The sequence below is a fragment of the Plasmodium knowlesi genome (assembly GCF_000006355.2).
Source record: "Plasmodium knowlesi strain H genome assembly, chromosome: 5".
NCBI lineage: Eukaryota > Apicomplexa > Aconoidasida > Haemosporida > Plasmodiidae > Plasmodium > Plasmodium knowlesi.
In genome coordinates this window covers 124,954-138,984 of record NC_011906.2, presented here as the reverse complement: position 1 = coordinate 138,984, position 14,031 = coordinate 124,954, and the positions used below count along the sequence as shown (strand labels likewise).

The 14,031-nt window shown below is 41.8% G+C and overlaps 5 protein-coding genes across 5 annotated transcripts; 4 read left to right on the top strand and 1 right to left on the bottom strand.

The window, feature by feature from the left end:
• Nucleotides 1-609: 609 nt before the first annotated feature.
• Nucleotides 610-2,439, top strand: PKNH_0503000 (KIR-like protein; the record flags this gene model as incomplete). The annotated part of the gene is made up of 3 exons (XM_039113901.1): nt 610-633; nt 822-1,673; nt 2,179-2,439. The coding sequence occupies 3 exons, from the start codon at nt 610-612 to the stop codon at nt 2,437-2,439; spliced, it is 1,137 nt and encodes a 378-aa protein (XP_038969512.1).
• A 546-nt stretch (nt 2,440-2,985) lies between these two features.
• On the bottom strand, nt 2,986-4,310 carry PKNH_0502900 (histidine triad nucleotide-binding protein 1, putative; the record flags this gene model as incomplete). Its single annotated transcript, XM_002258127.1, has 6 exons — nt 2,986-3,123; nt 3,251-3,385; nt 3,496-3,548; nt 3,694-3,788; nt 3,977-4,082; nt 4,280-4,310. The coding sequence occupies 6 exons, from the start codon at nt 4,308-4,310 to the stop codon at nt 2,986-2,988; spliced, it is 558 nt and encodes a 185-aa protein (XP_002258163.1).
• Nucleotides 4,311-4,875: 565 nt separating this feature from the next.
• PKNH_0502800 (phosphatase, putative) lies at nt 4,876-6,467 on the top strand (the record flags this gene model as incomplete). The annotated part of the gene is made up of 2 exons (XM_039113900.1): nt 4,876-6,198; nt 6,396-6,467. The coding sequence occupies 2 exons, from the start codon at nt 4,876-4,878 to the stop codon at nt 6,465-6,467; spliced, it is 1,395 nt and encodes a 464-aa protein (XP_038969511.1).
• Nucleotides 6,468-8,538: 2,071 nt separating this feature from the next.
• PKNH_0502700 (conserved Plasmodium protein, unknown function) lies at nt 8,539-10,377 on the top strand (the record flags this gene model as incomplete). Its single annotated transcript, XM_002258125.1, has 1 exon — nt 8,539-10,377. The coding sequence occupies one exon, from the start codon at nt 8,539-8,541 to the stop codon at nt 10,375-10,377; it is 1,839 nt and encodes a 612-aa protein (XP_002258161.1).
• A 987-nt stretch (nt 10,378-11,364) lies between these two features.
• PKNH_0502600 (uncharacterized protein) lies at nt 11,365-13,479 on the top strand (the record flags this gene model as incomplete). Its single annotated transcript, XM_002258124.2, has 2 exons — nt 11,365-11,403; nt 12,190-13,479. 2 exons carry the CDS (start codon nt 11,365-11,367, stop codon nt 13,477-13,479), a joined length of 1,329 nt encoding a protein of 442 aa, XP_002258160.2.
• Nucleotides 13,480-14,031: the final 552 nt, after the last annotated feature.

Here is a 14,031-nt window from a genome sequence, read left to right as displayed (position 1 = left end):
AGTTTTTCAAAATTGTAGTGCAGAAAAATAAGGGTGATGTATTGTGATGTAGAAATATATACTAAACACTGTGGAGTAAGGCGGGTAGCTCAAGTGGATGCGATTAGCATTGTACATGTAAATGTAGTACGAATGATGAATTTATCTCTAAAAGGTTAACATGGGAGAAGAAGATAGTCATTAGAAAAGAAAAAGAAGGATAATGTTGGGAAGGGAAGGAAAATAAAAGTAATAAGGAAATGAAATTCGAAAAAAAGGGTAAGAATGAAATAGAGGGGGAAAGGAAGGATGAAGGAAAGAAAGTTTAAATGGGAGAAAAAGAAGTATAGGAAAGGAATTGTTATTTTTACTGGGTTATCTTATTTAAAGGAAGAAGGTGTATGTTTATTATAAGGTGTAATTTTATAGAAGTGAAGTATATAAACATTTCTGTTCAAATAAATAATAAATACATTTTTATTTTATATTATATCAGAGTTTCATTTTACATGATAACTGAATGTTCACCCTTATAAGAAATATGTATAAAGGTACAAAAGCTGTTATTAGAAGTAAGAAGAGTATATATATTATATACGCATAAATATAAGGGAAGCTCATATATTAACCATGGCCGCGGGGGTTACAGTGAATGTTAGTTCACCTTTATTTAAAAATACATACATAAATATTATTCCTATAAATATTATATGTATATATAATATAATGAATTATAATGGAAAAAATCCCATGAAGGAAAAGAATTATATACATATAGGAACATGTATACTTATTTATTTCACACATTCCACTCATTTTCCTTTCTACCTACATATTTGTAGCCAGATAAGGCGCAGACTTTCCCTTCATGGATTGAGTACTATGATAAATTCGAAAACGGGCATGCAAGTACAGGAACCTGTACAAATGGTTGCCAGGACAATATGAACCAAGTCCCAACCACACATTATACTGGAGGATTAACGGAGATAAAAGTACAAAACGCAATATGTACAGCGTGCAAAATTTATAAGGACCCGAGTAAACTATCTAACAAAGAAGCCTATCATTTTCTATATTATTGGATAGGGGACAAATTGTCTAAGAGTAGCAGTGTGAATGATGGTACTTTCGGACAGCATGTGCAGCGTGCTTGGCAAACTATAAATGGATATTGTGCGCCGAAGGGAAGTAGCACTCCAGTATGTGGACTCCCTTACGGGGATAGTCCGAACAAAGGCACATTCAATAGTCAGAAAATAATATTCGATTTCTCTTATGACTATAGTACCATAGAAAAGGAATTCCAGAATGTTGATTCTTATTGCAATGGGCATCAATGGTCGCCCTATCGGGAAAAAATTGAATCAGCATGTAGGGAAGTGGAAAAATATTGCACCAATGAAAACAGTAATAATAGTGTATATTGTGCCGACTTTAGTGATAAGTACAAAGTATATTGTGAAGCAGCAAAACTGCCAAAACTGAAATGTGACTTAAAATTTGCACAGAAAACTGCAGCGCAGGCAACAGAAGCAACACAAAAAGCAGAATTGGCAGAACGTGAGAAGGAAGCAACACAGGCCCAATTAAGTGATGCTCTCAATCAATCCAGCACTGCTTCGTCCCTTTCTTCTGCCTTCGGAACCTTAGCCTTAATGGAACTACCTGCAGTCGCTTATCTCTTCTATAAGGTAAAATATTGCCATTATGAATTATAGTTGCGAAACATAAATAATAGTATTTTCTCATAGATCCCACTTCTTTCACCTCTCCTACACCAAATATTGTTCCCTTCCCTCCCTTAGACAAAACTTCCTTTCCTTCTTTAGACCCTTCCGTCCCTCCTTAGAACTCATTCCCTTTCCCCATCCTCCTACATTCCCTTACCCCCCATATTACATTCCCTTACCCCCCATATTACATTCCCTTTCCTCCCATCCTACATTCCCTTACCCCCATCCTCCAACATTCCCTTAGACCCCTTGCCCCTATCCCCTACGCTTAAGATCTTCCCTTCCTTAGAACCCCGGTCCCCTTCCTTAGAACCCCGGTCCCCTTCCTTAGACCCCATTCCCTTTCCTCCTTAGACCCCTCTTTCACTCCTTACAACTCCTTCCCTTCCCCTTCTCCTACAATCCCTTTCCTTACCCGCCATCCTACAATCCATTCCCTTCCTTTTCTTTCCTTACCCCTCAGTATAAACCATGGTCTTCCTGGTTTGGTAACCATTCTAATGGAGGAAAAGGCACAAGAAGAAAGAGAAGAAGATCTGTTGGACACCACTTTGATGCATCCACCGAGGACAACTTAACGGAATATACCATGGATAATTCCACAATAGATCCAATGGATGGCGATTCCAGCACACTACGATCTGATGTATACAACACAAGGCAGTCCAGTGGAAGACGAAATAGTACACGGGGTCCTGGAATAGTAGGTTATCAAAACATGTAACGCAACGTACGTAATGTAATACACATATTTGCGGAATGTGATGTAAACATATTAAATGAACATATACGTATATATATATGTAATGTAACATATATGAATGTGTAATGTTCCCGTCTGGAGGAGGTGGGGAAAATTACCAAGCACAGTTCATACAGTATAGGAGAAAAAGTCACATTTTTCCTTCCTTTCTTTTGTTCACTTTTTTTCTTTAAAAAGTTACTTTGTACACTTTTTTATTTGCCCCCTTTTTTTAAATTTTTTTGTATTTTTTGTATGTTTTCACATTGATGTGTAATCCATATAAGTGAAAGAGAGAAAAAAAATAAGAAAAAAAAAAATTCTCAAAACGCCAAAAAGAAATGAAGAAGCACCTGAATGTGTGCAGTGGTGTCGTAACTCACTTATCTCCATTTATAATTAGTTATGTGTGGGGGATAAAATTTGTAGCTCCGCACAACTCTTGGGATCCTACCAAGGTGTATAGAAGGGTTTCCTACTACTTGGATTGGATATACATTCTGCGCTGTGTCTCTGTCTTTTGCCTCCTCAACCGGGGGGCCACCTCATTTGCCTCTTGGCAAGGATATGTAGATGCAGGTAGTACACGGACTGGCAAGCCTCGGGCCCGTTGTTCACGACCAGGCGGAAATCACCCAAGTTGTTCTTCCTCACAATTTCGGAGACCTTTGAGGGGGGAAAAAAATGGTGCATCGTGAGGTGCAGGTAGTACAGAGGGGAGAGGGAACACAGGAAGATGCCACACCGCGTGGGGGTTATATCCCCTGTAGTGGACTGTTGTGCTTAATCTTACCGCCCACATCATGTGACCGAGGATGTCTTTGTGCCTCTCCTCAGCTTTGCTCAGTCTCGTCAGCCCGTCCCTCATTTTGGGAATCACGAGGATGTGCACAGGTGCCTGCGGGTTGATATCGTTAAAGGCCAGAACCTGCAGGGGGGTGGAAGAGGAAAGAAGAAATGTAGAAAGGGAGATGCCCGTGAGGAGCAGGGCATCGTATCTATGTGTGCTGTGTCAGGTGGGAAACCAGGGGGAAGTACCTTTTCGTCTTCGTAGACGAGGTCCACCTTTACTTCTTTCCTTGCGATTTTTCCTGAGGTATAGATGAGATGGTTATGTGATGAAGGTGTACTACGCCGTGGGAGAGTTACACTGTGGTGCATTATAGGGGTGTGCACTCCCCCAGTCAGTTGACAGATTGGTCCTTCCAGGAGTCCCTTCTCCTTTTACGAACTTACCAAAAATTGAGTCCCCGTTCTCATCCTTCCCTGCAGCCGCAAGGGCTCTCTCTTCCTCGTCAGCCATTTTGCATAATCGTCTGTTTATAACTCGTCTGTAGGGGGGAGGCGGCGGGAGGGGGTACGTAAGAGGAGCACTAGATGTGAAGGTTAAATTGCCCACGAGGTTGTTGAGATATGGCACACATCATGTTGTGCTACCAAAATGGGGAAGGCCTTTATCCAGTGGTAAGTCGCCACTGGTATGTAAAGCAAACTTCTCCCCTCCCCGTGGTAAACTTACGTGAGGTGCTTGTTCCTGTAGGCTAGTTTCGTGAAATAATTAAAGGCTATATTTCGAAGGCTGAACGCGACGGTTCCACCGGAGGTATTCATAAAGGACAAAATAACTGCACAGGGTAAAAGGGGTGAACAACGAACATGGATCATGTGAAAAGGGTTTGTACAACTGAGCATACACATGTGTAGTTAATGCCCAAGAGATTATAATGACATTGAGGCTGCCACTACGGATAGGAGGTCAGCCGGGGAGCCCAAATCGGTTGACCTCCCCCACCTCATAACAAATGGAAATAGGATCCCTTACGGAAACTTGAAAGAAGTTGAGGCAAGTTCATGTAGGTTAGGGATCCGACGTACGAGTGGGATGACGAACGCTGGAGTGTATTATCTGCGTCGGTTGTTGGGGAGTCACTGCATTAGGTGGTTCCTCTTACCTATGCACAGTTACGCTGTGATATAATGTTAAATTTTTTTTTTTTTTTTTTTTTTTTTTTGGGGGGGGTATTTGTCCCCCTTTTTTCGTTCTTCCTCCGTTACGCTTTTACCCACGGACTAGTGTATTCCGTCGGCGCACTGCACGGCGCGGGGACGGGGTCGCCAGAACTCTTCACTCCGTTGTGCCGCACTTTCTACGTTAGCAATACGGAGGAGAAAAAGCCACTCATCCAAGGAACACAACACATGGTTGTGCCAATAATCTGTGTATCAGTTCATTGGTTTTTTTTTTTTTTTTTCTCCCTTTGCGGATGCCATCTGCAGGACAGCGGGGGGGAGCTGACTTCATGTTGGGAATAGTGTACACTACACGGAAGGACGGATGAGCGAGATGGTTTTGCGGTTATCCGTACCCGTTCCGATGACAAGATTAGCAGTGCAGCGGTTTCCCCCCTTTTTCACCAAATGGCAACAACGGAAGTAACGGCAAGGGTGCAGGGGAGTCGGGCTCCACGATTGAAGCGCGCCCTCTGTGTAAAGTACATAACATTTTTAAGTTACGCAAAAAAGATTAACCTGAAGGGACCATGGAACAGGTACTACGGTTGCTTGTTCCGGACCGCAGGAACAGCTATAACATCAATGAGAGGGTTAATGGGTACCGCTGTGATACCTCGTGGAGGGAGGCTACCTCGGAATAAGGACATGTTATTCGATAAGCTCCTAAATCATATGCTCTCCAAACCAGTTAAAATAGCCTCCTTCGATTTCGACGGTACGTTGATGAACCCCACAGGAGAGAAACACCCCAATAATGTCCTTATCAGTAGGGAAGCAATACAAAACATTATTGTCTTAAAAAAAATACACCAATACAAGGTCGTGATTTTCTCGAACCAAACGAATGTCTCTTCCCCCTTGTACGATTCCACCCACATGGAGCAGAACAAGCTCCCCGTTCTCTTCTCAAAGGTGGAGCAGTTAACAGATGCGCTCCGATACTTTAACTCCTTTTATGCGAGTCACCCGAAGGTGCCACAAAAAGGAGACACGCACCCATCAATTTGGCGCCAACGTGGGAGAACCCTCCCCTCCCATACCCCAATTGGTACTGCACACAGAAACAACTCCGCGCTGAACGCTTTCTTTGCAATAGGGAAAGGAAGCATCGAAGCGTTGGATATTTATCCTAAACCAAGCGATGGACAGTATTGTCTGTTCATCTGTTTGGAGGGGATTAAATATGTTCTCCTACTAATGAGTTATTTTGCAAAAGCTCACAGAATTCTATTGGAGAGGCAAGCAATCAAGCAGAAAGACAAACCTCTGGGAGAATTCCTTCAACTTGTCTTGGATATGTTAAGTAATCGTCATTTACAAGTCCTTGTGAAGAAGCTTCGGAGGCGTCCATTTCACCTGAACAAGATCAGGCTACTTATCCTCGACGTGTACCTAAATACGCTATTGCGGAAAATGGAGTTATACAGGCGTTTTGAGAAGGAGTACCCTGCGTATGCTGCACATGTGGAGTTTTTTTTAAGTGACGCAGAGTGGAGTATCCATGCTTCTGAAGGAGGCCATGATGATTGTGTTGGAGAGTTCCCTTCACCGGATCTCCTACGCGACGAGCTTTTTCTGACCCACCTCACCCGTTGCTTGGCCCAAAAAAACGACGCCATGAAACGCCTCGCGGTTACCTTCTCCAGTGTGCTTTTCAATTTTAAGGAGAGCTTTTACGCGGGGGACAACGTGGGTCGGGACTTCGACAAGTCGGATGTGGACTTGCAGGTAGGTCTTGACTGCGCCACTGAAGGGGGCGGTGCCTTCCGCATGCCATACGTACGTAAATATCTTTACAACCACACATACACGCGTACACACGTACACACGTACACACGTACACACGTACACACGTACACATGCCCCACTCACATATATGCACTCATGTGTGTCTTTCCCTCCCCCCTTTTTATCTGTCCTGTTAGTTCGCCGCACGGACTGGAATGAGACTCCTCGATGATGGACATGTACGCCACTTGGGTGGCCCCAAACAATGACGAGGATGGGCCCCGCACCGATTACTTCTCATTTGTTTGAGCGTTCGTGTGTACGTTCGCTTCTACCGCCGATTCTTATTTTATTTTATTTTTATTTTTTTTTTTTTGTAAATAACCAAATTTGATCATCTGGAAAATACATTTTTACGTTCGACCTTAAATGAGTGATGAAGCCGCCCGTGAAGGAAAATATCTCTCCGACTATTCTCGCATAGTCGATACATGGAACCAAGCAGAGCATGGTACATTTGCGTGCATATAATAGTAATCTTGGGGCGCGAAAACACGCAGAGGAACGAGGTAGCAGAACAGCGCGACTTGCCCCCTACACGCGTACACACATTGCATATTCCATGGGGGTGTCGATCAAACTTGTGAGCTCCTGTTTCATTGACCCTCTCTGCTCTAGGTGATAAATATGGAAGTCGGTGGGTACTTGTTAAAGGAAGCAGACAATTCAGGGGGTGGGATATTCCATTATGCCCAGCCGGTTCGCCAATCGGACCGGTTACACACCTGTACAATTTATTCCATTTAGTTCGTGAAGTATTTCAAGTACAATCTCCTTATCTGTTATAAAAATGATGTGCGCTTGAATATCCAACAACTTGTGCAAGTTTTTCATTTACGACGCTGGAGTGTGTTTTGGGAGTACCGATGAACAAGGTGCCCTGTATGTGTGCGCTTTCCAACTGGATCCTTACACGAACGGGGACCGAATTTTTTCTTCTAATTTTCCCCCAAGGAGGAAATTATTGTAGCCAACATGCGGGTGCATGACAAGGGGATTATCAGCTAGCCATACCAGTTGTGCATGCGTACATGTAATTTTTCCCCCCCCCCCCTTTCTTTTTTAAACACTTTGTTATGCTCTTCTCCCCGTGCATTACATTAACGGGGCAAAAAATAAATAAAGGCACCTCGGGGAATACACGCCGTCCTAGTGCATTAACGCTCCCGGTGCAAGTCGGAAATAGGTAGAGTTGATCTTGTTAGAGTGGGCCTTCCGGGTACGTAATCTCCACGTGTGCATGCTCCCAGCTGCCCATGATAGATCGATTTGGTATTAAATCGTCGGGAGGTAAAAAAAAAAAAAAAAATAAGGTCTCTGACATGTGAGGTGTAAATTTGCCCCCATGTCAACCCCTTCTCTTATCCACTCCTTTTCCCTCCTCGTCCTTTCTATGGACGAATGTATCCTTATTTCTTGATGGAAGCTACCGAGTTAATGCACTCTTCCCATGTGTACCACTTCGAGGGGATACATTCTCTGCTGAACCGATTGGCTAGTCAGCCAGTCGACCAGGGGGTCAAGAAACCCATTAACTAAGCATTGTTCCATCTTGCTACCTTCCCCTGCGCATATTTACAAAGCAGTTGCATTTTTGAAAAACGCTTTCCCGTGGAGACAACTGTCCATTCGAGAGAGTATCGCACGCGTGTGCTTTTGCACATGTGTAACGGTACGCCCCCACCAACCAAAGATGGCCTTTAATGCCTCCTTCGCAAAGATTGATTGCTTGCGTAGCTGGTTATGTATGAGGCCGAGGGAGGACAGCCCAGTAGGTCACTCAGTGAACCACTAAGAACGCTCCTCAATTACAGCGACTTCAATACACACACATATGTATCAACTTTGGAAAAAAAAAAAAAAATAATAAATAAATAAATAAATAAATAACAGTAATAATAAATAAAGTAATTAAGTTACCCCGTGGGGCATAGTGGTATATCCTCCATAAGAAGCCACTCCCACTGGTCGTATGCCTGATTTCGCTGCGACCATCTGAAGAATTAACTGAAAACCCGCAGTTGCATGATATCGTAGACATATTTAGGAAGCGCTAAGCAAACTCTCCTTGAGGCGGCTCCCCTGGAAGTAGTTGTCATACCTAACGTTCCATAAATGTGTCTACCTGTGCATGCATACCCATAGGCACCCACTTTTAAATATCAAAGGAGTAGCAACGTGGAACTGCCCTACGCCTACCATCGGAAGTTTAGTTGTTGCCTTCCTTGACGCCTTAACCTAAACAGCGCGCATAGAGGAAAGGGGAAGAGCTCCTCCACGATGATGCAGTTTGTAGAGGATACGAGCTTCTTCAAGGGCGACAGCGAGAACAACGTTAGTAACCTCACTAACGACGGAAGGGATAGTGGGAAGGAACACACAGATGTGCATGTCTACACAAGCAGCAGGATGATGGAGACACCACTTTCCAATGGAAAGACGATACAACAGGTATACAGCCACGCGAAGTACGTGCAGGGAAAAGACAAATCTGTTGGATCCTTATGTACAGAAAACACAGATATGCTGTTTGAAGATGGAAGGGGACACATGATGAGTAGTCCAGAGAGGGGTGCGAATACAGGAGGCGTTGCAGAAAGTCGGGGGGAGGATATCTTGCTAAGTCTACTGAGGATGAAGGATTTAGTAGCGGATCACATCTTACAGAAGAGAAAAAATGAAAAATGGTATGAAGACCAGATAAAGCAAGCGAAGAATTATTTGAAAAGAAAAATGGAATCGAAGATCAACGAGGATTTCATAGAAATATTCCCCTGTGTATCGGAGTACAATGGATATTCTCAACTACTTAATGCAGGATTAACATTTACCCATGTAAATGTAGTATGTGGAGTAATGATTCATACGTTTAAATGTTTGCATCATGATGAGTGCATCGGTGAAGCTTATGTATTGACAGGAGATAAATCACTATACAAGGGAATTCTGGTGAAGGGTCACCTGTGCATAGCAAAGAAGGAACCCATGTTGCAACAAATTAATTCTGTGGCCAAACGTTACCAGTGGACATTCTTCGATAACTGCTATAGTGTACGTTCTGGAAGGAACAGAGCCATTGCCATGGGGTATAGGTATTTGAACTCTAGCACAAGTGCAAAGAGATATGTTCGGAACTTCATTTGTAGCATGAAGAAGAGGTGCATGAGTCGGCTCAGGGTAGTAAATTACATAGGCACGAAGAACACGTGGATCGAGTTTAACTCCACTTACCATGAAAAAAATTGCCTCTTCTATAGACCTTGGGAATGGGAGAGCGAGGATAATACGACGCGGAATATTAGGGGGAATGGGAACAGTCTCTCCATTCATAGCAAAGGAAAAAGTGGCACCCGTGATGCAGGCATACATCGACCTTCTCATATAACAAGACAAAAACAGAGAGTCTTCTATAACCATTCAGTAATTCCTACCAATGGGAAGAGCTTCCTCCAGGGGAATTTACGAAGTAGTGGCTCCGACTTAAATGCAACGTACAACTGCAGGAACGACAACGATGTGGTGATCCTCGTTGAGCATACTGGTCAGGGTGGTCAAACTGGTCAGGCTTGTCACAGCGAAGTGGTCGCGCAAAACGGCGTTATGTTGTTGCCTCTCACTTTGAATGGCCATAAGGAAATTATTTCAAATGGTTACTGCGGAGAGGATCCCTGCAATGGAAGTAGCCCACCCAATCAGGTGAGACCATTACATCTATCTGAACAAAATCTTGCCACTCGTTCTAATAGGGGAGGCCTCCTAAATGGGAAAGATGCACCTGCGAACATTTCCGCCCAAAGTGGAGAATGCCAAATGGAAGGAGAAACCCTGAGGAAACGTAACCGGAGTGACACTACGGGGATGCATACTATCGACATTGTAGTGGATAGGACGAGGTTATTGTCCCTGTCAAAGGAGAATGGCCCAAAGGAAGATTCCCCCATGGATGGAACAATGAAGGGGAGACAGCGCACCACAAGAATAAGGGGACAGAAAGGAAAAATGATAATTGAAGATCAGCCGGTAAACGGAGAGAGATCCACGAACTGTACCTCTGGGAAAACCCTCAGCCGAGGGGGCAAAAGGGGTAGGGGGGCTATTTTAAAACCACTTAATGGATAGAACCACCACCTGATAAATTTCATGCAGGAGAACCAGAATGCAAATCACATGTACACACATGGAACGGCAAACTGTGAATAGAATAAGTATTTGTACATTCATATTGAATGGATTAAGGAGGGAGGAATCCTTGCACTTGTAACCCCCACAAGGCTTGAGGCGTAACGCCACCCTGCCTGCACTAGCGAATATATAGGTTTTCCTCCTGTAAATGCTACACATATATTTGCTGATGATATATACGTCCACATGGATCATTACAATGGAAGAGGAAGGATGTTGAGTGAGAATGATAGACACCTCTTGTCAAAATCCCGCACCCGAGAATCCACTCCTCTCCGTAATGTACCATCTGAATGAATGGAAGTTACGTGGGAAATAGATACCCACTCGATTCCCCTCCCACTGCAATTGACCGGGTAAAGAGCTTATGTAGAAAAGGAAAAAAAATTCATTTATCATACTTATGCAATTTTTAAGTGTAAAAAAAGTTCATACCTCGCAAAAAAAAAGCGGATTCAAAGACCATCCATCAAATGTATATCGAAACGAAGGTGGCAAACCCACATGAATAACTTTTCATTGAAAATAATTTGGGTAATGTGGATACATTCGCCAATCACAAAAAAGGAGAAGCATTTTTAAACATCACACAACCTCTTCTCCCCAATGATTCTGCCAACGAATCAAAGTAAACCGTGTGTGACGAATCGAAATAGCGTGGGAAACACGTATGTCCTGAATTAGTAGATCGCTCCTTTGTCACAGCTATTTTGCTGTCAAGGGGACAAAAAAAAAAAATTCAATAAACATTTTTTTAATCTTCACTAAAAAAAAATAAAGTTACAAATAAATGAAGAAATAAAGGTGGAAAAAAGTATCCTTTTTTTTTTTTTTTTTAAGAAAAAAAAAAAAGAAGAAGAAAAAAAAATAATAAAAGAAGTTTAAAAAGAATAAGAAATAACATGAATATGCAAACGCCTTATTATGTCTGTTTATCACATAATTAAAAAAAGACAAAAAAGGGTATGAAACCAATATTCTTCTTACCACATATTTACTCCAGTCCTAAAGCCTGAACCGTGAACCCTAAACCCTAAACTCTTGAAACCTAAACCCCTAACCCCCTAAACCCTAAACCCTAAATCCTAAACCCTGAACCCTGAACCCTTAACCCTGAACCCTAAACCCTGAACCCATGAACCCTAAACCCTGAACCCTAAACCCTAAACCCTAAACCCTAAACCCTAAACCCCAAACCCTAAACCCTAAACCCCAAACCCTGAAACCCTAAACCCTGAAACCCTAAACAATAAACCCTAAACACTAAACCCTGGAAACCTAAACCCTAAACCCGGAACCCGGAACGCAGAATCCTGAACCCAGAACCCATAAAGCCATGAACCCTAAACCCGGAACCCGGAACGCAGAACCCTCAACCCTAGACCCCTAAACCCTAACCATAAACCCTGAACCCTGAAACCCTAAACAATAAACCCTAAACACTAAACCCTGGAAACCTAAACCCTAAACCCGGAACCCGGAACGCAGAATCCTGAACCCAGAACCCATAAAGCCATGAACCCTAAACCCGGAACCCGGAACGCAGAACCCTCAACCCTAGACCCCTAAACCCTAACCATAAACCCTGAACCATGAAACCATAAACCCTAAACCCTAAACCTTAAACCCTAAACCCTAAACCCCTAAACCCTAAACCCCTAAACCCTAAACCCCTAAATCCTAAACCCGGAACGCGGAACGCAGAACCCTTTTCATCCCTTCTCATATCATTCCCTTCCCCCTTTTTAGCACCAGGATGATGCTCGAAGACAGGGTGTGAATGCTTCATTACAAGTACATAATAAAGTAGGTAGAAATTTAGCAAGCAAAGAAGAAGCAACTCCATCAGGACAAAATGATTACGAAGTGGGACAGACGGAAGTTCCTTCTGAAGGAGGAAGACAAGCTTCTCCTGCCGTAGGGGAAAATACATGGGGAATGGAATATCCTAATGTAAGACAAGACCTTCAAAAATCGGCAGAACAGGAAGCGTCCCTATTCGGAGAGAGGACAAATTTTGTCATAGAAGCTGATTTCACTCCTTATGCCGATTTTGTGCATACCTGTATGAATGCATATTATGATGATAGCAAAAAAACGAAAAAACAAAGGGAAATGGAAGAAAAAAAGAAGGAAGAGGCACTTCTGAAGGAAAAGGAAAAAAGTCAGAAGGAACTAAGTAAAGGAAAAAAAAAAGTCTACAGTGGTCCACTCGCCGCCTTAGAGAAATATGAGGATGAACTGGAAGAAGAACGTAAAAGATCTTTAAGATATGATAAGGAAAAGCGGAGGAAGGAGAGGGACGAGCGAGTAATATTAAACTCAATGGATAAGGAAAAAGACATTATCGCAGACCACAGGGAAAGGGAATATAAGGAAGAACTAGAGGAAGAACGCAAGAGATCTTTAAGACGTGGTAAAGAAGAACTTATAGATGATGAGGAAGGAATGCACGAATTGTTACTTGGGGAATTTAAAAAATGGGAGAATTCTGGAACGCATACCATCCCTTCTTCTCACTACGAAGTGCTATGTTTTGAGGATAGATTGAACGATTATGAAATAAATAAAGAATTAAAGAAAATGGAAGAAATGCCTAAAAAATGCGAATTAGTTTCTCTTTACTGGCAATCATACATAAATGAAAAGAGCAAATATATTAATGCTAATAAACGTTTGTTCAAAAAATTTCTAGAATTAAAAAAAAAACAAAATTTCGGGACTATGGGAAAATATAACAATAAATGGAAAAAATGTAGTAAAATAGTTGGTACTAACTTTAAAGAACAACGCGAATATGTTAATGATATATTTTATACACATATGACAAAGGAAAATTTGAGCAAAGATGAATTTAAAGGGATTTTGGGCCACGTTAGGGATTCATGGAAAGAGGTGACCCTTAAGGTGACGCAAGAATGTGTAGCTCTTTTGGAAGAACCAATTGTCCCGGATGTCAAAATCCTTGATTATGACCCATATGATGGAATCGCATATTTTAAAGTTTCACGTATCACCAGCCCTCAAGTGAACTCCTAAAGTTTTGATTTATTCGGGAGAAAAAAATAAAATAAAAAAATAATAATATTCTTTAAAAAAGAAACATTCTTCTTTTTTTCTGAAGAACACACAATTTTTTTTTTTTTTTTTTCTAATAAAGTTCTAATTATATGAATGTTTTAGCGTTCTTCCACATTTTTTTTTGCGCGGAAATCGTAATATAGTGTTAGCGCGCTGATGTCCCATACATTTTTTTTACGAGAACAATATATAACACCTATTGGGGCAACTTTACACAAGAGTGCAAACAAAAAAAAAAATTTAAGTGAAAAAGAAGAAAAAAAATGAAAGAAAAAAAAAAAAAAAGAGGGAAAGAAAAGGAATGAAAAGGTTTAGGATTCCGAGTTCAAAGTTTCCATGTTTTAAGGTGTAAGAACAACAATATATGGCCTGGTATTTAGATGTATTACGGGAAGATTCTTTTTTTTTTTTTTTTTTTTTTTCAAGAACAAATAAAAAGGAAAAAAAGAAAAAGGTGTGTTCTGAAAAAAAAAAGAAATGTATGTTCTTAAAAAAAAAAAAGGAAGAATG